Genomic DNA, 23683 nt, shown 5'->3' on the forward strand with positions numbered 1-23683 from the left:
TCACCTTTCAAAGTGGTGCAGTTCTGTTGATATTTACCGACTGGTCCTCACTCACATTTTCCTATTTACGTAACAGGGACACTGACTCTTTGAAGTACAGCATCTGGCTGTACGAAATCGCTGATGTAAACTACCACGTTTAAAACCAACCAATTCTTTAGTTCAGTGTTTTCAAATTTACTATAGTTCCTACCAGTGCACAACGAGGTGGAATCCCATTCAGTGGGACTCAGGCAAAGTGTAATCAAGTCAGTTATATTGGGATCTGATCATACTTCCTATTCTGCTCGTCTGTACGGTCCACCGAAGAGAAAATCAGTTACGTGCAGAACCGGAAGTACCTTTTGATCTTAGGAGGGATCCTCTCCTTTAGGCACGCACCACCTCCCCCTCCGTGGGGTTGAAGGGAACTCCCTCAAACCACTGGCGCTGCTCTCCTACGTGCTGGCCCAAGTTACAGGCCGGGATCTTTGTGAACCGCAGAGTGCTAGGCTTCAAGGAGTTGAGCACACGGGCACTACATTTCCCAGGGGGCACCGCGGCGGAAGTAAAACGACTTCCGGTGCCCAGGCGAGCTCTCGCGGACGGTCAGGTCTTTCTGGTGGGAGTAGGCAATTGCTTTGTGTCTTCGGTCTCTGCTGAGTAAGGCCGGGAGTCAGCGGGCTGGGTGTGGTTGTGGACGGTGGGGTGGATGAATGTTGATACGCGTGTGAGTGTTTAGGGACGGTGCTGTGTGTGTGTGGTTTTTGTGTGTGTGGTTTTTTTTTTCGTGTGTGTGTGTGCGTCTGCGTGTATTCACACCTTGAGCTATTTGCATTGTCTGTATCGCTGTGCGTGTCGCTTTCTGCTCTAGTTTCTCGCGCAGCCATAGGGACTGAAGCAGAGGACCAAGCTTCAGTAAGGAGAGGTCAGGAGCGGAGTCTGAAGGGAAGCTTTCCCTGAGGTTCAGACTTGAGCTTGGGAGGAGCATTTCAGGCCGAAAATGCCTCCGAGGGTCGCCTAGGCTACTAGTTGAGTTCCCTGACTTTCCCAGAGCCCTAGCCATGTGAGTGTTGAGGGAGGTGAAGGAAAGTGCTCACGGAGGATGCTCTCAGATACAGTCAGGGCTCTCATGCTTCCCCAGGCTCCCTGAGTCGGCCATTATTCTAAAGGATGGCTGGAGGAGCGTGAGACCATTATTGCTACCCATCTAAGACTCAAGGGCGGATTTGCGCTTTCTCTCTGTTTGAGAAATGAGGTTTTTATTTTTAGAATATAGAATTGTTAGCAAATGAAACAGGAACATGCAAATTGATATGCCCACCATTGTGTCCCTTGCGTTGTTCCTTCCCTTTCCAGCTAGTATTCACGTTATGGTTTCAATGACCCTTAACATCTTCTCCCTACAGTCACCTCTTTTCCCGAACATGTTATAAAAATCTCCAGAGGTTAACGTTAGGGCTTTCAAACTCCGATATGCTAAATCGATTCCTATTTGGATGGTGTCACACGTCAGGATGGCCTTCGATCTTTACAGGCCTGTCTTTCAAAGCAGCAGACAAGTGGAAATGGTAGACGATTTCTGTTCACTCGTGAGGATTTTGAGAGTGGGGAAGTGGTGGCTTGCTCTCCCTCCCCTCCCCTCTCCTCCCCTCCCCTCCCCTCCCCTCCGTCTGGGTTAGTGTCTTAGTTCTGTCCCCTTCTGCCTCTCGGGTCCTGTCATGAACCTAAGGATGCCTGTGGTGAAGCCTGTTAGTGCAGTGCCGCCAGATACTAAGGGCTTGGTGAGCTTTAGTGGTTGCTCTGTGAGGCCATTTTGGATTCATTCTCCTCAGTGTTCTGCAGGACAAGGGGGTGTGAGGAATAATGGCGATTACTGTTGGATAGTTAAGAAATTGACTCAAAAAAAAAAAAAAAAAACCTAGGCTTTGTGGTGTGCATTTTAATCTCAGCACTTGGGAGGCAGAAGCAGGTGGAGCAATGTGAATTCTGTAGCAGCTTGATCCACAAATCGAGTTTCAGGCTAGCTGGGCTACATGGTGAGAACCTGTTTCAAAAACAAGAAAAGGAAAATGAATATACCAATGTAGAGCAGAATATTTTTCTAAATTTTGCGATGGATTTTTTTGTATTGTGTAAATCTGTATAGTTTTTATGTCCTTTGGAATGATTTAATCTAAGTCACATTTTTGTAATACACTTAATGTCTACCCTCTCGGTCTTTTCAAAACCGTTCATCGCAGTCACTGTGTTGCCCGACACATCCCTGAACTCCTGTTGTGTGGCTGAAGTTCTGTAGCCCTTGACCATCATCCCCCGCTCTCTCCCTTGTGGGTTTACGTCTCCCATTCTCCAGCCTGATGCTGCACATCCAGCCTCTGCCACTCACACCCCAGGAACCAGCATTTCACTGTTCTAGGAGAAAACAGCTTCAGAGTCTAGATGAGCGAGACCATGGGTATCTGTCCTTTTATTTAAAGACTATTTTTATTCAGTTATGTGTATAGGATAATGTGTTCATGAGCACAGGTGCCCTCAGAGGCCTGAGGTATAGGATCCACTGGAGCTGGAGTTACAGGCACTGTGAACTGTCAGGAGACTGAACTCAGTCCTCTGGAAAAGCCATAGCAGCTCTCAGCCTCTGAGCCATCCCCCTGCCCCAGCGTTTGTCTTTCTGTCTTTAGCTTTTTGCACTTGTTATTCTCCGTGTGCATCCATATTGTAGTAAATGGTTCGCTGTGTGTGAGCCTCGTTCTCCATGTGCTTTGTCCATTCGTCTGTGGGTGGGGTCGGTATCACAGCTGTGGAAATGATGCTGGAATGAAAGCAAGAGTGCGTGTCTCTTGAAGCTGCCGATTTTATTTCCTTTGTATCCACTCAGTAGTGGGATCAACGAATCAGATGTGAGTTCTATTTGTAATTGAGAATCTGCCATACTGTTTTCCACAATGACTATTAATTTACATTTCCTCCATAATGTTTTTTTTTTCTTCCAGATTCTCTACATTATGTTTTCTTTATAATGGTCAAAGTTTTTAAAAAGATATTCTCACTTTTTATTTCCCTCCCTCCCTCCCTCCCTCCCTCCCTCCCTCCCTCCCTCCCTCTATTCCTGATGTTCGTGCCTACATGACCTGTGTGCTCCTTGCACATGCCTGATCTTGTATGTAGCCTGAAGACTGTGTCAGATCCTGTGAAATTGGAGTTAGAACTGGCTGTGAGCCACCATGTGGGGGCTGGGAATGGAACCCCGGGCCTCTGCAAGAGCAACAAGTACTCTAAACCTCTTGGCCAAGTCCCTGGGCCTCTAGTGACTGATGCTCTTAATGGACACGAGGAGGCCTCTCCTAGTGATTTTAACGACTCTCATTCTGATGCTGATTTTCCATATGACTATTAATAGGCCATATTGATGTTGCATTTGAGGAAATACTTATTTCTGGTTTGCCTGTTTCTTAATTAGGATGTTTTCTTGTCGCTGAATTGTCTGCATTCCTTATAAAGCCGCTCGCTAGCTGTGCAGGAGTTTAGATGTCCCCTTCGAGGCAGATATGTGTTTGCAGTTATTCTCTCCTGTTCTCTAGGTTATCCCTCTACCCCATTGACTGTTTCCTTTGCTGTGTAAAGGTTTTTAGTTTGATGCAAATCCTATTTGTCCATTTTGCTTCTGTTGCTTGTGTTTTTAGAGTGATACCCAGTATGTCCAGTGCCCTGGAGGCTTTCCTGTGTATTTTTTTTTCTAGTAGTTATCAGTTCATAAATTTTAATCTGTTTTGAGTTGGCTTTTGCATGTGGAGTGACTGAAGGTCTAATGTCATTCTCATGAATGTTAATATTGACTTTTTACCAGCACTACTGATGATACCGCCGCGCTGGAACTCATGTAGACCAGGTTGGCCCAGGACTTTGAACAGGCCTCTTGTCTCTGCCTCCCCAGTGCTGGAATTATTGACCTACCATATCCAGCAAGACTTCCTATACTTTCAGCAGTGGTCTTTGGGATCACAAACTTTATGAAGCATTGGCAGTAGTAGTCGTAGACCTTGTAAATAGGCAGCCTTGGCAGATAGTACCAACTTAGATAAGGACAAGTGAATCATAGGCAGAGTCATAGTGACCTGACCCCTGAACCTTCACCCAGCTGATACCCTGTTCTGAAAGATATCTGTACTCCCCTGAACACCTATGCTCCTGTGTCATCCCCTCCCCCACATCTTGCATTTTTGTGTTTATAACCCCCATGTTAAAAAGTAAAAACTATGATTTGATAAAACACACACACACACACACACACACACACACACACACACACAGACACACAGTGTACCCCTGGTTCTGCTGACTTAGCTCCTGACAATCTATTTTCTTGTTCTCAGAAATACATTGAATTATAAAACGTTATTGTGGTTTTTGTGCTGGGTAAAATGATTTTTATTGATCTCATTTTAAACTTCAAAGTCTGTAGTGAGTTAAAATGTCCTTTAACATAATAATAGGTCATATTTATTTTCGTATTGTAAAATGCTAGTTGATCTGTTGAACATTTAAAAAAAACTGGATTACTTTTTGAGAATTTCATATATGAACACTGTATTTGCATAGTTTTCCCCTTTCTCTCCTTCCTCCCACTTTTCCCAACCCCCCATACTTTTAAAATACATCTTATTATTTAATTATTGTTTATATATGTATATGTGTATAAGTATATATGTTTATACAAATATTGATAAATAAAGTGTTTTGGAAAAAAAAAAGTGTTCCGAGGTCACAGACTATCAAAATGTGGCCAGGGAGATGGCAGGTCTTTTGCCGCAGCATTGCCGTGCTTGTTTTTGATGTTGTAACTACTGACTGTAAGTGTCCTTTGGCTTATTTGTGTAAAGTTGTGAAACCAAAAAAGCTGTATTTATTGTTAAGATGCATAATCTTCAACATAGAAATAATCCTTAACGTAAAGAAATGTAGCTTAGGGTTGGAGAGATGGCTCAGTGATTAAGAGCACACTGCTCTTCTAGAGGTCCTGAGTTCAAATCCCAGCCATTGTGTTAGGCATGAGTTCCATTGATGGCACCTAGGCGTTGAAGTAGCTTTTTCTCGGTGACTTTTTCCTGAGGTTTTATGGGCTTATTCTTTTAATGGATTCTTAGAATCTTTTCACAACTTAGTTTCCAGACATGCCTGGCAAACCAGGAAGTCTCATATGCCTCAAAATTGCTTAGTGATAATTTCTTCAAGACTACCTGTACAGATAAATAGTTCTGATACTCAGAAATTGACTTGCTAAAAGTGCCTTTGTATAACACTTAAAAGAGCTTTTAGGAAGCTGGCAGCATTCAGTCCTGGAGAGGCTGATCCCCTAGTGCTGAGAAGGCTACATTTATCCTGCAGTGTCTTTTTGTTGATAAGTCTGCCAATATAACTAAGAACATGGATAGGTGCAGTGTATGCAAGCATGGGACTGTGCAGTGCCAGATGCAGCAGTGCATGTCTATAGTCCCAGCCCTGCTGTGACAAGACTGGGGTGGAGACAAGAGAATCCCTGGCAGGCTGGCTAGCCTGGTGTGTACAGAGGCGGGCAGACAGGAAGGATAAAGAAAGAAGGAAAATCCATATATAAATATTGTGTGTAGACAAAACTATAAAATTATATAAGATTATCAGATGTGTACTTACTTGAGAGGTGTCCATGCTGGTGGATAGCTGTAATCTCAGCATTGGGAATGGAGGAGGGAGCTTTAGGAATTCAGGGCCAGCCTGGGCTACACAGATTCTATCTCAAAAAACAACTAAAGAAACAATCACAGAGTATATTGAACCAAGGCTTAGACCAGGGCTAGGGCCCTGGTTCCCCATTTGGTGACAGCTACTTCCTGGGGCAGCATCTTAGGGAGGTCTGGGGTTGTGTGTGCTGCTCAGAGCTTGTGAGTAGAGGGTCAGTGCTGCTGAGTGTGGTACAGAGCACAAGCTGGTCCTCACCCAGCCCAAGACAGAACAGTTGTGTCAGCCATGCTGCGGCTGAGAAACCCAGTTCAGGATCAAAAGACCTAGGACACCCAGAACAAATCTAGTATTATTTTGTTCAAAATATCCCATGATATGGAAAGGTGGAGACACACTCACTTCCTGTGACAGAATGTGTTATAGCTACTTACCTTCATAAAGGATAATGGCTTAATTAATACAACATAAGTGTTATCATAGATGAGCGAAGACTCTCAGGAAAGTGTTCATGGTGCACAGCCCCATTTACTGAAAGTGGGGACAGAAGGCTGGACCCTGCCTGAGCATTGCAGCTGCAGCCCCTCCAGCCTTGCTGTGCTTGAGCCCTGAGTTTTCAAAGGAGGTGCCATTTGGATGCTGTAAACCCCTGGCAGCCTTGATAGGTGGGGCTCCAGTAGGAAGGTCTGCTCACAATAGCAGGAGCAGCCCAGGTACAGGGCTAGCTGGATCTCAGGGTGGAAGGTGGGTCCCTTCTGCTGGCATCTTCTGGAGGAAGTTCAAGGCAGACATGTCTGCTCTGCACTCCCACCCTGACCCCTTTGTAATGGGTTGTCTGGGGTTAGGAGAGGATCGGCTTTGTGTAGGCTCCTGTGTGCTTCTGATTTGTGTGTGGAAGGCTGTGAGCGGTGGGAGGGGAGAGAGTGAGTGGGGATGCAGGAGAAATAAATGGAGTTGTTGAAATCACAGTGACAAAGTCAGTCTGGGAACATCAAGTCACAATCCAATGAAAGGCTTTCTTTTTGTCTCCAGGGGAGGAAGCCTGAAGAAGAATGGCCAGCTCCAATTCTCAACACATGGTCTGTGTAAGTTGTATGTCTCTCCTTGACAAAGGGGGACTTTCAGGTCAGGTGACTCCTTCCTTGTCTTTCCCTCTTGAAGCTTCCCACAGATCCAGAATCCCCCATCCCAGTCTGCCCCTTTACAGTGAGGGTTGGCAGGTCTGAGCCCTTCCTGTCTGAGCCTCTTCCCAGCTGGTACTGGGGTTGTCTTTGCATGCATTCCTGGACATGTGCTCTCTGCTTGGTCTGTGGTGAGGGAGGACTGTCACTGCAGCAGAGGTGTCAGTCCCACAGGGAAACATTGACTGCACTGGGAAACCTGATTGACATCTGTGGTGCTGTCAGGCTGATGACCCAGGAAGTTAGGAAAGACCTGAGGAGACATGCTGACCACCTGAAAGATGTTTTGTTCTTTGTTTGTTTTGTTTTGCTTTTACCAAAAATTAAACTTAATCTGTCAGTAATATGGACTGGTATATAGTTTATAGAAATCATTCTCATGACAACAAGTTTTTATATCATCTGATATGATAATGAAGTCAAGGACTCACAGGATTCCTTGTGTAATTTCCCTGACCCAGGTGACATTTCTCCTTTGTGGGGATAACCTGAAGGATGAGGATGGAGTGGAGAGGCACAGTTATTGGATATGTAGGTGGATATGCACAGCCGTCGTTTATGGGGAGCTCGTGCAGTCAGGTGCCTTGAGCATTTCCTTATGGCTCCCTTCCTACACTTGAGTCCTTTCCCTTCTGTTTTTCCATTTTAAAAGCTTCCCCAATTTCAGTCTCCTTGTGTTTGCTCTTTCAGGGGTCAGTGACATTTAGGGATGTGGCTGTTGACTTCTCTAAGGAGGAGTGGGCCTGCCTGGATGCTACTCAGAAGATCTTATACAGGGACACGATGTTGGAGACCTACAGCAACCTCGTCAGAGTGGGTAAGGCCTGTGTCGTGAATGGGGGATGTGTCCTCTACACTTTTGGCTTTCTTCACTGTGAATTAAAAGTCATAGTTGTCCTTTAATGTTCAACTGAAGTTGGGTTTGGTGGCCCATGCCTGTCATTCCTTCACTCAGAAGGCTGCTGTGAGAAGATTGCTGTGAGTTCCAGGTCTGCCAGATACATTGAGAGTTCCTGGCTAGTCTGGTCCACATGCTGAGTCCCTGTTTCAAACAGAACAAACTATCTAATTAAATAAGTGAATAAATCAATAAATAAAATTGCAGGCTAGAGAGATAACTTGGTGGTTAAGAGAACTGATTGCTCTTGCAGTGGACCTGGGTTCAGTTTCCACTATAATACAAACAATTTAAGCTGATCCCCAAGTAGCTTACAAATAAAGGAAACTTAGACCTTGGTTATTTTATTTGGCTTTGACAGCTACTGGAGGGTAACTCCTAATCTACTCTTCTAACTGCAGGCCTGGCTCCCTCCCCAGCGGTGTAACCCCAGATACTTGCTGTTTTTCCTGGCTCTGTGCTTATGGTTCCTCTTCCCTCAAGTTGGCTTCCTCTTCCAGTCTCATTACTCCTCTCTCCCCCTTGTCTCTCTTCCTCCAACCAGGTCACTCCCAACCCACCTATCTCTAATCCCTCTAGGATTGACTGTAGCTAGTTTTATTTAACCAAAAGTTTTAAGCCAAGGAACCAGGTTTGTACAACAAAAGCTTGTAAACATGAGAAACTTCGCATAGGCCATAACTTTTGGGTATAGGATTTAGCATTTCAATACATAGCAGTAAACCAAACCTCAACAAACCATGAGATTTCTTGAAAGCATCTGTAACTCTGGTTCCAGGGTATCTGATGCCCTTGTCCAGACTCCATGGGCTTGCATGTGGTGCTCAGTCATACATTCATACAGATCCTCACATACACACAAAATACATTTTAATCCATAGACTTAAGAGGGAGCCGAGTTCCTCCTTCATATCAAAGAAAGAATGTGGGGTTTGTTGGGTTGAAAATGAGAGCTTCATGAAGCTCGTGCTTGCCCACCCCTTGTCGGTCCTCTCAGTGATTTCTAGGTTCAGGGAGAGACCCTGTCTCAAATACTAAAGTGGAGAGAAATCAGCGAACACACTAAACACTGGTCTCTGACCTATACACACATGCATGCATGCGTGCATACACATGCACAAACCCTCATGGACACATACATACATCGTATGTGCATACATACACAACTAGTAAAGGACATGATATACTTAATAATGAATCAATAGAATTAATTTCAAAACCAGAACTAGACACATTCTATTTCCCTAAATGAATACTTTTTGCCTGCTTTTAGTGGAAGTTTCAGGCTGTGATTTTGTCCTTTTCATTATGTTAATCTCTAAGAATGAAGTGCAAATGTGAAAGACTAAGAATAACAATCATGATAACAGTTTTGTGACTCAGGATGTAGCTGAGATGTAGAACACTTCCCCAGCATGTTCAAGGCCCTAATTCCATCTCCAAGACTACTAAATAAATAAATGGAAATTAAAAAAATAATCATTTTTGTGTTGTTATAGGTCAGACTGTACAAAGTATTTGAATATAGTATGTAATCTTAGCAACAACCCTATCCAATAGATAATAAGTCAATCTATATTATTATTATTGTTGTTATTGTCTACAGATGGTTTTTATTTGTAGCACAGAGAGACCTGTCTGCCTCTTCCTCCCAAAGTGCTGCTGCTGAGATTAAAGGCATGCGCCACCACAGCCTAGCATTACTGTTATTTGTTGTTGTTGTTATTTGGTTTTAGTATGACCAGGTCTTATGTAATGCAGGGTGGCTTTGGACTTTCTATGAACCTAAAGCCATCATTGTACTTCCCATCTGTCTGTGTCCACTCCTCAGGTATAGTGATTTCAATTGTGCCACCATGTCCAACTCATAGATGTGAAAATTGAGCATAGAATCTTATGGGACTCGCCTATGTAAATGTCATTATTAGTGAGCTGCCCAGCAGAGGTTTACACTAGACAGTGTAGCCTGTGGGTTCATGTTCTCACTACTCAATTATACTTCCCTCTTAAGTGGCAAGCCCCTATCTGTATTTAAAGATTAAAACCTTTTCCTGAAACATCTGGTTTCTTACCCAGGTTTCTCCTCAGTGTTATTTTAGCTCTGAGAATTTTTTATCTGTTTTTTGAGACAAGGATTTTGTTGTGGAGCCCAGACTGGGCTGGCTCATTTTCCGGTCTGCTGGGCTTACAGGCATGATACACCATGCCCTGCATGTGGGGAGGCAGAGGCAGCCAGATCAAGTAAGTTCAAGGACAGCCTGGTCTATGTATCACATTCCATGATATCCTGGCCTAATTTGAGATACTAAGTCTCAGAATAACTAACTGACTAACAGTCTACACTATGATTCATTTCTTTCTTTCTTTTAAGTGGGAAGTTGCATTTCCAAGCCAGATCTGATCACCTTACTAGAGCAGAATAAAGAGCCCTGGATGGCTGTGAATGAAGAAACAGACAGGCAGAACCCAGGTAAGAGTGAGGCCTGCAGCCCTGCCAGGCACTGCATGTGGTCAGAGAGGCTCCACAGAGCTGACACTGGATGTGGCAAACTTCCTTCGAAGCCCCAGGGTCTGTGGGAAACATGCCTGAGCCTGGGAAGGAAGTCAAGGTCAGAGCAGAAGCTGTCAGAGGGGCTTCTGTTTCATGAGTCACTTTCAGGTCTTATTTTCTTCCCTCCCACTGGAGCAGGTGCCGCCTCTCTATAATTTTTTAAAAGTATTTGATTATTGATTAGATGTATGAATAAGTATGGATAGAGTAGACAGCCTTCTCCTGTTCGAGATTTTAATGGAATTGCTTTCAGTTTCTCTCCATATACATTGATGCTGGCTATGGCCTTTCTGTACACTGCCTTTATTATGTTGGTGTATGTCCCTGGTATCCCTATTCGCTCCAGAACTTTTATCAGGAAGTGGTGTTGAATGTTATTAAAAGGTCTTTTTCACACTTAGTGAGTTGATCCTGTAACTTTTGTCTTTCAGCTTGTTTATATGGTAGATTGCATTGATCAATTTATGTATATTGAGTACATTTATAGATACACACATATTGTACTATCCTTGCATCTCTGGGATAAGCCTACTTGATCATGGTGGATCATCTTTTTCATGGGTTTTTATATTTAGTTTGCAAGTATTTTATTGAAAACTTTTGTATTTAAGTTCATCAGGGAAATGGGTCTATAGTTCTCTTTGTTGGGTCTTTATATTGTGTGAGTATTTGGATGCCTGTTGCCTTGAGAACAGAATTGAGTAATGTCCTACTGTTTCTTTGTTGAGGAGTAGTTTGAAGAGTATTGGCGTGAGCTCTTTCTTCCTTGGAAGTCTGGTAGAATTCTGTTAAAACCATCTGGCCATGGACCTTTTTTGAGGGAGACCTTGAATTACTGATTATATTTCACTAGGAGTTAATAGGTTTGTTTAAATTGCTTCTCTGATCATGATTTAACTCTGGTAAGTGGTTTGTGTTGCAAAACTTATAACTTCTTTTTAACTTTCCAATTTTTTAGAGTACAGGCTCTCAAGGTATGTCCTTATGATTCTCTGGATTTCCTTTTGTCTGTCTTAGATAGGGTTTTACTGCTCTGAATAGACACCAAGACCATGGCAGGTGTTATAAAGGAAAACCTTTCATTGGTGCTGGCTTATAGTTTTGAGGTTTAGTCCATTGTGGTCATGGCATGTGCTTAGGGAGATGGTGCTGGAGATGGATCTGAGAGTTCTACATCTTGATATGCAGGCTTCAGGAAGAGAACTGAGTAGCAGCTAGGCCTGGCTTGAGCTTCTGAGATCTCAAAACCCACCCCCATTGACATCCCTCCTCCAACAAGGCCACACCTCCTAGTAGTGCCACCCCTATGACCAAGCATTCAAATATATCAGTCTATGGAGCCTTTCCCATTTACACCACCACAAGCCACTCCTTGGCCCCTGTAGGCTTGTAGCCAGCCTTATAATACATTCAGCCTAGCTTCAAAATTCTCCATAGCCCTAACAGTCTCAGACTTGCTTACATGTCTGAAGTTTGAAGTCTCTTCTGAGATTTATGCAATCTCTCTCTCTTTTTTTTTTTTTTTTTTTTTTCCCAGAGCTGAGGACTGAACCCAGGGCCTTGCGCTTGCTAGGCAAGCGCTCTACCACTGAGCTAAATCCCCAACCCCTATGCAATCTCTTAATGCTAATCCCTTGTAAGATCAAAATCAAAAAGCAGATCACAAATTCCAACATATAAGGTTACAAGATATACACTATCATTCCAAAAAGGAGCATTGTAAGGAAATACTGGACCAAAGAAAGACAGAAAACCTGCTGGGCTAACTCCAAAGACAGAAAACCTGCTGGGCTAACTCCAAAGACAGAAAACCTGCTGGGCTAACTCCAAACTTTCCATCTCCACATCTGATGTCAGTCCAGTCTTCAGCTCCCCAACTCTTCATCTTTGCTGACTGCAACACATTTCTTTTTCTTGGTCTGGTTACACTCTCTGTTATCAGATCTCCTTGACAGGTACCCCACTGCTCTGGCATCTCCAACATTTTGGAGCCTCCAAAGGCAATCCAAGCTTCACCTTCACAGCGTCACACAATGGCTTTCTTAGTCTCCATGCAGGGACATCTGTGACACATGTCTGGCCTCAGTGGCTTTCTGTAGTTGTGGAGGGAGATTCCATAGCCCTTTCTGTCTTTGACTCTAAAGCCAGAACCAAGTAGCAGAAGCTGCCAAGTTCTCCTGCTTTCTGGGGCTGGAACAGAAGCCCCCTCATTCAATTACATCTTCATTAGCTTTTTGTTTTCAGTGGTTTCCTTCATTGTGTAAGCTTGGCTGTCCTGGAACTCTCTGTAGACCAGGCTGCTTTTGAGCTGCCTCCGAATTAAAAGTCTGCACCACCAGGTGGAGCTCTGAGCACTTCTTTAATTCCTCTTGCAGGGCGTAGCTGAGTAGTGTCTGGTCCCGAGGCCACCATTCCCTTTATTCCATTAACATCAGAGTTTTCCTTTTTCTCTTTATCTCCTTGAACTCAAGATTTAGCTCCATCCCACTTCCTGGTATCCCCTTTCTCCTTGAACTGCACATTTTGTTTTTCCCTTGCTCAGCTTGCTCCTTTTCATTGTAGATCAGCATAAATGTGAACATTAATAACCACATGACAGTCAATACTAGGCTCTTTGGAGATTTTCTCTTCTAATGCCATTAATCCAAAACACATTTTAGCCTCAGGCATATTTTTCAGACAAGGGCAAAACAGCCACATTCTTCCTGAAAATATCTCAAGAATTAAGTCTCTAGGATACTGTCGCAAGCCCAGTATGTTATCTGTCGTGAGCAGGTTGTGATAAGGTTTTAGGGTCCCCATGGGGAGAGGAGCGACAGGTCCTCTCCACTCAGGATACAGGACCTGTCGCTGTACAGGATTGACTGTGAGGTGGTCGGTTCCCCTAGAGGGGAGAGAGTACGCCAGAGACAGAGGTTTGATATTTAATTGCTCTTTAATAATGCACAGCAAACAATATATTATCACCAATGCTAAAGCTATTGTGACAATGAGATATTGCCACATTTCCTATGCATCGACTCTATCAATGTCAGTACACAGATAATATAAGTTAGTAATCAACAAAGAAGTGAACATAGCAGTAGGTACATTATTATTCATGAGTTATATGACCTGAGTCCTTATGACTGTAGTTTCCAGCAGCTTAGGTCCAGAGAGTGCTTGACCACGAAGAAAGGGGAGTTCATGGGGAGTTCATCGGCTTCCAGCCGCTCAGGTCCAGAGAGTGCTTGACCGAGAAGATAGGGGCCTTGGTCTCTCAGCTGCTGCTTTGGTGCAGCAGAATGCTCGGTCTCTCAGCTTGATCGGGTGCAGAGTGCTCAGTCTCTCGGCTACAGAGGAGGCTTGGACCGAGGATCACGCTAGCCAGTCATGGCTACTAGTGTGATGAAGTGCTCCAGCCAAGGACTCCCCCCCACCCCCCAAGCCAGGGTTTCTCTGTGTAGTCCTGGCTATCCTGGAACTCACTTCTGTAGACCAGGCTGGCCTCGAGCTCAGAAATCCGCCTGCCTCTGCCTCCCAAGTGGTAGGATTAAAGGCGTGCGCCACCACCGCCCGGCCCAAGGGCTCCTTTTTATGCTTGAATTAGGGTTACTTCTGACATACATGGCAGATAGAAAACGAGATGTGTCTGGTTATCTGTGGGCTATGACTTCATTGCAGGTGGACTTTTGGTTATCATCATACTTTAAAACATGTTCAAACTTGTTTTCTGGACTTGTCCAGACTTGTTTTCTTTCCTATTGCAATATGGAGTCAGCTTTGTTAAGGGCCTGCTCCTTACAGATACAGACTCAAGGTCTCCTCTGGAACCTCTTGAGTCTGCCCCCCACATTTCAAATCACCCTCAAAACCACTGACTCCCATGTTTCTGCTAGGATGGCCCATTAAGCTCCACTTAAAGCATTCAACTGCTTTTCTGGTCCAAAGTCCATGTTCCTCTAAAGCAAAACTTGATCAGGTCTATCACAGCAATACCCCAGTTCCTGGTAACAGCTTCTCTTTTAGTTAGAATTTTATTGCTGGGAAGAGACACCATGATCATGGCAGCTGTTATAAAGGAAAACATTTAAGTGAGGCTGGTTTACAGTTCAGAAGTTTAGGCCATTGTCATCATGGCAGGAAGCATGGCGCGTGCAGGCAGATGGGGGCTGGAGAAGCGGAGAGCTCTGCATCTGGATCCACAGGCGGCAGGAAGAGAGCTGGTGAGCCTCTTGGCCTGGCTTGAGCTTCTGAGACCTCAGAGCCCACACCCATCGACACTCCTCCTTCAACAAGGCCACACTTCCTAATGCTGCCACCCCCTCTGACCAGCATTCAAACATCCAAGTCTAAGGGGCTATTCCTATTCAAATCATTACAATGTCTGTTGTTATGTCTTTCTTTCATCTGTAATTTTCTTCTTTTGTATTGTCTTTGTTTTCCTTTCACTTAGGTTTTGACCTTCACACTGATTTTCTTAAAGAACCAACTCTTTTTTTTTTTATTGATTCTTTGTTTGTTGTTGTTTCTGTTTTACTAATTTGAGACTTGAATTATTTCTTGCCATCTACTCCTTTTGGGTTTTTGTTGTTTGTGTTCTAGAGCTTTCAGGCTCGGTATAAAGTTGATAGCACTCGATCTCTCCAATTTCTTTATGTTGGTATATATTGCTATAAAATTGCCCCTTATAACTGCCTTTATTATGCCCCATAAATTTGGGTTTGTTGTCTCTTCATTTTCATTCAATTAGGAAGAGCTTACTTTCTCTCTTAATAGCTGTCTTCACCCATTTTTATTCAGTGGTGAGTTGTTTGGGTTTTGTAAGTTTATATGCTTTCTCTCGTAGTTACTGATATTCTGCTTTTAATCTGTGGTAGTGAGATGAGATGTTATTTAAATTTTCTTGTGTCTTCTGAGACTTTCTTTGTACCCAAGTATTTGGTCAAAGTTAGAGAAAGTTCAATGATGTGCTGAGAAGATATATTCCTTTGTATTTCTGTGAAATGTTCTGCAAATAGGTTAGGTCTATTGGGTTTATGATGTCAGCTCCAGCACTTCTCTGCTTATTTTTCATCTAGATGACCTATCTATTGGAGAGTGTGCTATTGCAGCCTTCCATTTTCAAGGTGTGAGGGCCAGCATGTGATTTAAGCTGTGGTATTATTTCTTTTATAAACTTGGGCCTCCTGTGTTTTTTGGTGCATAGATGTTGGTGGCTTTTTCTTTTGACGAGCATGTAGCATCTTTTCTTTATTTCTTCTGATTAGTTGTGGTTTGAAGTCTATTTTGTCTGATATTAATATGGCCACACCAGTTTGCTTATTAGATCCATTTGGTTGGAATTAGAAGATATTTTCCTATATTTTTACCTTGAAATAATTACCCTGTCATTAGTGTTAAGGTGTGTTTCTTAGATGTGGCAGAAAGATGGATCTTGTTTTTGCAAGATCTGTTAGTTTGTGTCTTTTTACTGGGGAATTGAGTCTATTGAATTGATATTGAGAGATATGAACGAACAGTGTTTGATTCATGTTTTATTTTGTTGTTTTGGTGGTGGTGGGTGTGTTTCCCTTTTAATTTGCTGTTCTGGGGCTACTCATTGCATTTTCTTGAGCATGGCTAATCTCTTTAGGTTGGAGTTTTCCTTCTAGTGCCTTCTTTAGGGCTAGATTTGTAGATGGGTATTGCTTAAATTTGGTTTTATCATAGTAGGTCTTGGTTTCTTTATCTATGGTGATTGAAAGTTTTGCTGGGTATAGTGATTTAGGCTGGTATCTTTGGTCTCCTAGAGCTTGTAGAGCATCTGTCCAATCTCTTCTGGCTTTTAAAGTCTCCATTGAGAAGCCAGGTGTTATTCTAATTTTTTTTTTTTTTAATACGTTACTTGGTTTGTTTTCTTTGCAGGCTTTAATGATCTTTGTCCTGTACATTTACTGTTTTCATTATTATGTGCTGATGGTTGGAGACAGATTTTCTTTTTATATCCAGTATATTTGATGTTCTGTATGCTTCTTGTACCTTGATTGTCATATCATTCTTTAGATTGTTAGGGAATTTTCTTCTATGATTTTGTTAAACATTTTCTGTGCCTTTGATCTTCTTCCCTTTCCTTTTCTTATTCTTAGATTTGGTCTTCTAATTATGTCCCAGATTTTCTGGAAGGTTTTTTTTGGGGGTTGGGGGGGAGGCTGGAATGTTTTTAGCATTAATATTTTCTTTCATGGAGGTATTCATTTCTCCTGTGGTCGTCAGTGCTTGAGATTTTTTTTTCCGACCTCATATTCTGTTGGTGAGGCTTGCTTCTGAGGTTCCTATTTGAGCTTTTAAACTTTTCATTTTCAGATTTCCCTCAGGTTTTTTTTTTTTTTTTCACTTTCAGTTATTGAAGTATTTTATTTATTTCCTTCCACGGTTTATGTTTTCATAGATTTCTTTAAGGGATTTATTTTCTCTTTAATAATCTCTACCATATTTATAGTGACTAATGTCCTTTTCTTGTACTTCAGCTGAGTTGCAGTACTCAGGGCCTGCTATGGTGGGGTTGCTGGCCTCTATTGCACACATACTGTTACTGTGTTTTATATTGGCATCTAGGCATTTGGATTTGAGACAGTTTTAGGTGCTGATGTCTGGTCTTGTTTTTTGTTGGGTAGGTGTTTTGTTTCTTGGTTTCTGTTGGTTCTTAGGAGAGTGTGGTGGCTGTGTTGCCCAGTAAAAAGTTCTTGTAGGATCCTGATAGCTGTGACCATGGGGATTCCAAGTAAAATGTGTTTCTAAGTATTGGGGAGCTGATACTTAGGAATAGGGGTGGGATAGGTGGATAGTTTTGAGGGGGCCCACAGTAGGGGGGAAAGCAGGTCTTCTACTAGGATCTGCTTAGTACCCCATGGATGTAAGTAGAGAATGAGGAGAGGCTACATTAGAGGGTCTGCTACCGAGCTGTGGATGAGTGTGGGGATTGGGTCTGGAGGAATGGAGGAAGAGTTAAGGATCTGCAGTTAGCCTATCTCTTTCTAGGCAGACCATCCTTCATATATTCAGGGAATGTCTGTTGGAGTTGGGGGCGAGGATAAAGTAGTGAGAAGAGAGAAGGCAGTTTGAAGGTGTACATCTGTGTGATAGACTAGAGATGAGGGCATGGGTGAATGGCAGGCTAGAGTAGGTGGTCTATTGCAGAACTAGGGAATTGGATTTGGATGAGAGGAGGGGTAGTAGGTAAAGAGCTGCAGTCGCCTGCTTCCCTGGCTGAATATCCTTCGTCTTCTTAAAAATTCTAATGGATTCTCTCCTGTTTCTTTTTATTTTCTTTTTATCTTGTTTTTGTTTTTCTTAAGCAGTGTCTGTCTAGTCCAAGCTATCTTGGAATCCATGACCCAGTTACCTCTGGCTCCTTGTCGTTGGTACTTGTTGTTGGTATTACAATTGTGTACCACTGCCACAGCAGATTTCTACCTGTTTCTTTTTTAAGAATCCCAAGTCCAGGCCAGGAATTGGCGGATTATGCTTTTAATCCCAGCTTTAATCCCAGCATTTGGGAGGAAGAGTCAGGTGGAACTCTGTGTTTGAGGCCACCCTGGTCTACAGAACAAGTTCTAGGACAACCCAGGCTGTGCGGAGAAACCCTGACTAGAAAAACCAAAATAAAGTAAAATAAAATCCAAGTCCAGGCCAGTTTTCTTAAAGAAAGACAGATGTTATATATTCATGTTATATGGTTTTTTTTCTCTTCATTTGGTTTGTTGTGGCATTTGAATCCACCGTGAAAGGCTAAGGACAGACTGAATTCAAAGTTAAATGAATTTATTTGTACTGCCAGTAGAAGGAAGGCAGCCTAAGAGCCAGAGAGTGTGTCCAGTGGAAGAGGTGATAAGGTGGGGGTCTCAGTCATCAGAAAGTGGGCATTATAACTATCCATCGATCCACATCTGGGCAGCAAGACTGTTTCACTTCCCTGAGTCATTCCTTCCATTCTTACACAGACATCAGCGAGTTCTTTTTGTCTTTTTGTTTTGTTTTTTTCCAAGAGATATGCAGGTTTTACAGATGCACAGGCCATGTTAATACCTCACAGCCCATTATCCTGTTCTTATTCACCTGAGGCCACTAGGGTTGGCCAGATAGTCTAGAGTAAAAGATCATTGGCCAGTAAGGGATTCCTGGCTCCATATTAAGTTTCTTTAGTCATCACAGAATGCCTGTATGCATTATTACTCAGTTCTGAGCACTTCTATTACTGGGATAAGCAGTTCGTTGCTGGACAGGCAAAAAATCAGTGCCATTAGGTTAGGGCCAGCTGTCATGTCCCCACAGGTTCAAAAAACTTTACTAAAGGGTGTGACAGATACATATTTATGTATATATATTTATAGATATTTTATATATTTATAAATATTTTATTCTCCATGATGTGGTTCAGAAACCTTTACTAACTTCTACGTATTTCTTGTAGTATGCAAACAAGTACATAAGATTATTACAGTTTAGTTCATTATAATCCCGTTAAGCAGACATGACTTCCCATTCCCAAATTGTTCTAATATAAAGAGTATTATTGTCTTATGTAAACTTTCCATTGCTGTTCTCCTTGCTCCTATTCAGCTTCTCAGAAAATACTTTAGAGTCTGATCATTCATTTGATGGAATTTGTATGTACAGGAATTTGTATGTACAGGAATTTATATTACAGGAAAATAAAATGTTCTTGTTTTCTCCTTTTCTTTCAGGTTTGGAGACATGTTTTGAAGCTGAAAATATATCTCCAGAGAATCATAATACAAACTTACCCAAACAAACCATACAGCAATTAAGTAAAGCTTTGGACCGCCACTATAATGTAGTCAAGGGGCTACAGAATAATCAAGGAGATGGTGATCAAAAGATTACTAACAAGAAAAAGATGCCTACTTCTACTAGCCAGACGCTTGCTAACAATAAAGAAAAACCGTATAAATGTAAAGACTGTGGGAAGTGCTTTGGTTGTAAGTCAAATCTAGCTCAGCATCAGAGTATTCACACTGGAGAGAAACCCTATAAATGTAAGGAGTGTGGAAAGACCTTCAGACTCCCCCAGCTGCTTCAAAGACATCAGAAGTCTCACAGTGATGAGAGACCTTTTGAATGTAATGAATGTGGAAAGGCTTTTCATCTTCCTATCCTGCTTCAGTACCATAAAAATACTCATACAGGTATAAAACCATTTGAATGTGAGGAATGTGGGAAATCCTTCAACCGCATCTCTACCCTTTTGCAGCATAGGACTATTCATGCTGGTGTGAAACCATATGAGTGTAATGTGTGTAGGAAAGCCTTTAATCGTCGTTCAAACCTCCTGCAGCATCAGAAAATTCATTCTGAGGACAGACCTTTTCATTGTAAGGTGTGTGGAAAGGCCTTCACTGTTCTGGCACAGCTTACTCGACACGAGAACATTCACAGTGAAGACAAATCATTTGAATGTAAGCAATGTGGGAAGATATTTAGTAGTGGCTCTTACCTCGTACGACACTACGATACTCATACCAGTGAGAAACCCTTTGAATGTAATGTATGTGGCAAGGCTTTTAGGCTCCATCTATACCTTTCTGAGCATCAGAAAACTCACACTGATGAGAGACCCTTCAAGTGTAAGCTCTGTGAGTCAGCCTTCAGACGTAAGTACCAGCTCAGTGAGCATCAGAGAATTCATACTGATGTGAAACCCTATCAATGCAAGGATTGTGGGAAATTCTTTCGTCGACGATCAAATTTTACTGAGCATCAGAGTATTCACACTGGAAAGAAACCCTTTGAGTGTAAGGACTGTGGGAAGGTCTTTAGACTTAATATACATCTCATTCGACATCAGAGATTTCATAGTGATGAGAAACCTTTTGAATGTAAAGAATGTGGAAAGGCTTTTCATTTTTCCAGCCAGCTTAATAACCATAAAACGAGTCATACAGGTCAGACACCTTTTCATTGTGAGGAATGTGGGAAGTCCTTCAAGCGTGTCTCCAGCCTTGTGGAACATAGGATTATTCACAGTGGAGTGAAACCATATAAATGTAAAGCGTGTGGAAGAACTTTCAATCGTCGCTCAAACCTCATGCAACATGAGAAGATTCATTCTGATGAGAGACCCTTTCAGTGTAAGGAATGTGGAAAGGCCTTCACTGTTCTGGCTCAGCTCACACGGCACCAAACTATTCATAATGGAAAGAAATCATATGAATGTGATCAGTGTGGGTCAGCCTTCAGACTCCCGTACCAACTTACTCAACATCAGAGAATTCATTATGAGGTGAAACCATTTCAGTGCAAGGAATGTGGAAAGGGCTTTGTTCGTAGTACAGGCCTTAGAATTCATGAAAGAATCCATACTGGTGAAAAGCCCTTTCAATGTAAGGAATGTGGAGAAGCCTTTCAATATCATTACCAGTTTCTTGGACACTTTAGAATTCATACTGGCAAGAACCCTTATGAATGTAACAAATGTGGGAAGTACTTTACTTATGGTAGAGACCTTAAAGTACATCAAAGTATTCACAATGTTGAGAAACCTTAAGAATGTGGGAAGGCCTTCAGTTGAAAATCAAAGGTTGTTTGACATGCTAAACTTACTAAGAAGCCTTTAGTAATTCTAAGCCAGTTGCATATCAGAAAATTCATACTGGTCTGAAACCCTGTGAATATAAGAAGTTTGAGAAAGTTTAGATTAAGTTCAGCATTCAGTGCACATCAGAAAATTCATACTGATATGATATCACTGTAAAAAATATGGAAAGACCTGCAGCTGGAGCTCAGGCCTTCAACATAAAAGTATCCCTGCTGTTGTCAAACACTGCAAGGAATATGTAAACATTTATAGAATTAGTTCTGAAAGCTTATGAAGGAGTCCATTGAGGCCTGAAACTCCAAGGATGTGAAAAATCTTTTATTGTTAGCTGGTGAGCTTATACAACATCAGAAAAGGAAGGTGGACAAGCCTTTCTATGGAAATCCTATTGAACATCAAAGAAGTCATATTGACAAGACTGTGACTGAAAAGAATCTGGGAAGAACTTTAATCTGTCATAGGATTTCACCAACATCTGAGTATTCATATACTCGTGATACCGAGAAATCCTTAGAGAATGAGAGTGTGGGACTTCTGTTATTCATAGAAGATACTGTTGAGAATGTCTTTGAATGTCAGAAAGATATATTGTAGCCTTCTTTCTCCTAAGTTATTTCATCTTTAGTACTACTGTTAATTGCATAAACTTAATTCATCAAACACAATTCAGCTAACTTAGGAAGAACAGTTATTGAGACTAGTATTATTTGAGGCACCTTGCCACCATTTACATCCCATGGCTCCTGTGCTATAAGACTGGATGTTTACTTTCTTTCTGCATAGTTAATGGTGAGCACAGTACCAGCCACACTTGTGGAAACAGGGTTATAGTAGATACGGAATTCTTGAGAATTTTTGGTTCATGTTCTGTAAAGTAGCTTTTACAGTGTTCTTGCTTTCATTGACATTACTGTAACTGATATGAAGGGCAAATTGTGTTGTAGATAGTTTAGAAAAGCCCCATGCAACCCTCCAGTATTAAATTCCAAATACTCCCTTCTGGATAAAATCTGATGGATGAAAAACTACATGACAACATTTTTACTCTCAATCCATTTCTTTAGCTTTTGTGCAGAGATGTCTAAAAACCAGCTGTTGGTGAATAAGTACTTTTAAAAGGGGTTAAGCACGTACAACTTTCAAAAGGTAAAACCATGTAATTTATGTTCTCTTCCCAGACAGTAAGATAAAATACATTTGTGACTGGGCAAGACAGTGCAGTCTCTTCCATTTCATGTTGCTGAGACCATTTTAGGTTTGACTAGAATTTGACTTTTGATGGAAGAGATTCTTAGAAATTTACCCAACTCTATAGTCTATGAACCAGAGGTCAAGATGCTCCTGCTAATTTATTTTGCTTCTCTTAAACTACCTGCATGTGCAAACTTCCCCTTTCAGCTAACTGCTTATCCTGGCTTCTGTTAAACTGCCTGCTTGGGCAAACGCTTCCCCTGTAGCTGCTGAGCAAGATAACAGAATGTGGTCCTTGTTTTTAATAGCCCTATGCCCTAAATGCTTGTGAGTATACTTGGATCCTGAATACCTGAGTGTAGTTCCAGCCAACTAGAATAAAGACTGTCAGTTGGCTATAATTTGTGTCTGACTCATTTTCTCTGGTGGGCTCTCCACAAAACATTAACAAAAAACAGCCCAATTTGAAGCCAGGTATAAAAATACATGTGAGAAAATTTTCATACATATGTAAAAGTTGGAAGAATCAAAAACACACTTCTGGAAGGGAAGCAGGAGAAGAGAGTTGGGTGGCTGGGAGATGATGAGGCAAAAATGTAGCTAATGGATGACCCCATTTCAGGTGGCAGATCCACTGGTATCTGCCACTAGAGAATTTAGCTTAGAATGGCTTACAAATTAGGATGCTAGTTGTTACGCCCAGTGTTTGTGTTACTTGTTAATTCTGAAAAAAACAAAACAAAACCAAAAAAAAAAAAAAAAAACCAACCCAGCAACAAAAAAACTTTTGTATAATCATCACCTGGGGTTAAAAACTGTTAGTTTACCATGTTAACCCTATTTTTCTGTATATATGTGTTTGGGGGCTGTAGTGTTTAGAATGTGTTTTGTAGAGTTGAGTGTGTACATTCCTAAAACTCAGTTCTAGGAAAGCTGAGGCAAAAGGATCAAGTTGGACTTTTTAAGCTGTGACTTTAAGTCCAACTTTAGCTGTGTAGAGATCCTTTCTCCAAAAAAGAAAAAAAAAAAAAAAGGTATAGACATGACATTTTATTAGCCAAGATGGCATGTCATTTATACCACAGATCCATCCCTACTCTTAAGGAAATGATTCAGAATTACAACTTTTGAGAAATCTGTCATTGGTTTCTAAAGTGTCATTTTTACAAATGTGTGTATCCTAAGAAGAATCTAATACAGATATAGGTTTGGCCTTGCTCTTGTCTTTATTAAAATTTCAGGGTTGGTTGAACCCAGGGTCTTGTGTGTTATAGGCATGAACTTAGTCACCCAGCTACATTCCTGGCCTTTATTTAGCCTGTATCTTCCATCCAAGAGAAGTTAGGTTCAGATGAAATATTTGAGGTAAGAACACATTATAGATTGTGTGTCTTGTTGCCAGCATGTCCAGAAACACTTAGGTGTCAGCTATAACATTAGGTAAGATGATAGCTGCCAGAGCTCTACTAAAAAGTCTAAGTAATATATCTAAATAGACTTACTTCCAAATATTTATAGGTACAGATACTTTAATCCTGGGTCCAATATGAGTAAAAATTGAAGTCAGCTTATGAATGAATAGCATCATA

At 41.8% G+C, this 23683-nt stretch overlaps 1 protein-coding gene across 4 annotated transcripts; it reads left to right on the plus strand.

Annotated features, from left to right (window-relative positions):
* The first annotated feature begins 496 nt into the window (after positions 1 to 496).
* LOC117702958 (uncharacterized) lies at positions 497 to 22495 on the plus strand. Of its 4 annotated transcripts, XM_076930479.1 has the most exons (6): positions 586 to 642; positions 6730 to 6782; positions 7340 to 7457; positions 7569 to 7695; positions 10148 to 10246; positions 19033 to 22495. In XM_076930479.1, exons 3-6 carry the CDS (start codon positions 7374 to 7376, stop codon positions 20850 to 20852), a joined length of 2130 nt encoding a protein of 709 aa, XP_076786594.1. In that variant the 5' UTR covers positions 586 to 642; positions 6730 to 6782; positions 7340 to 7373; the 3' UTR covers positions 20853 to 22495. The 4 variants fall into 4 exon arrangements, with proteins under 4 accessions (XP_076786592.1, XP_034350143.1, XP_076786594.1 ...); XM_076930477.1 differs by lacking the exon at positions 7340 to 7457 and having other exon boundaries at positions 497 to 642; positions 6730 to 6776; XM_034494252.2 differs by lacking the exon at positions 7340 to 7457 and having other exon boundaries at positions 498 to 642.
* Positions 22496 to 23683: the final 1188 nt, after the last annotated feature.

This window comes from Arvicanthis niloticus, chromosome 1 (assembly GCF_011762505.2).
Source record: "Arvicanthis niloticus isolate mArvNil1 chromosome 1, mArvNil1.pat.X, whole genome shotgun sequence".
Taxonomy (NCBI): domain Eukaryota; kingdom Metazoa; phylum Chordata; class Mammalia; order Rodentia; family Muridae; genus Arvicanthis; species Arvicanthis niloticus.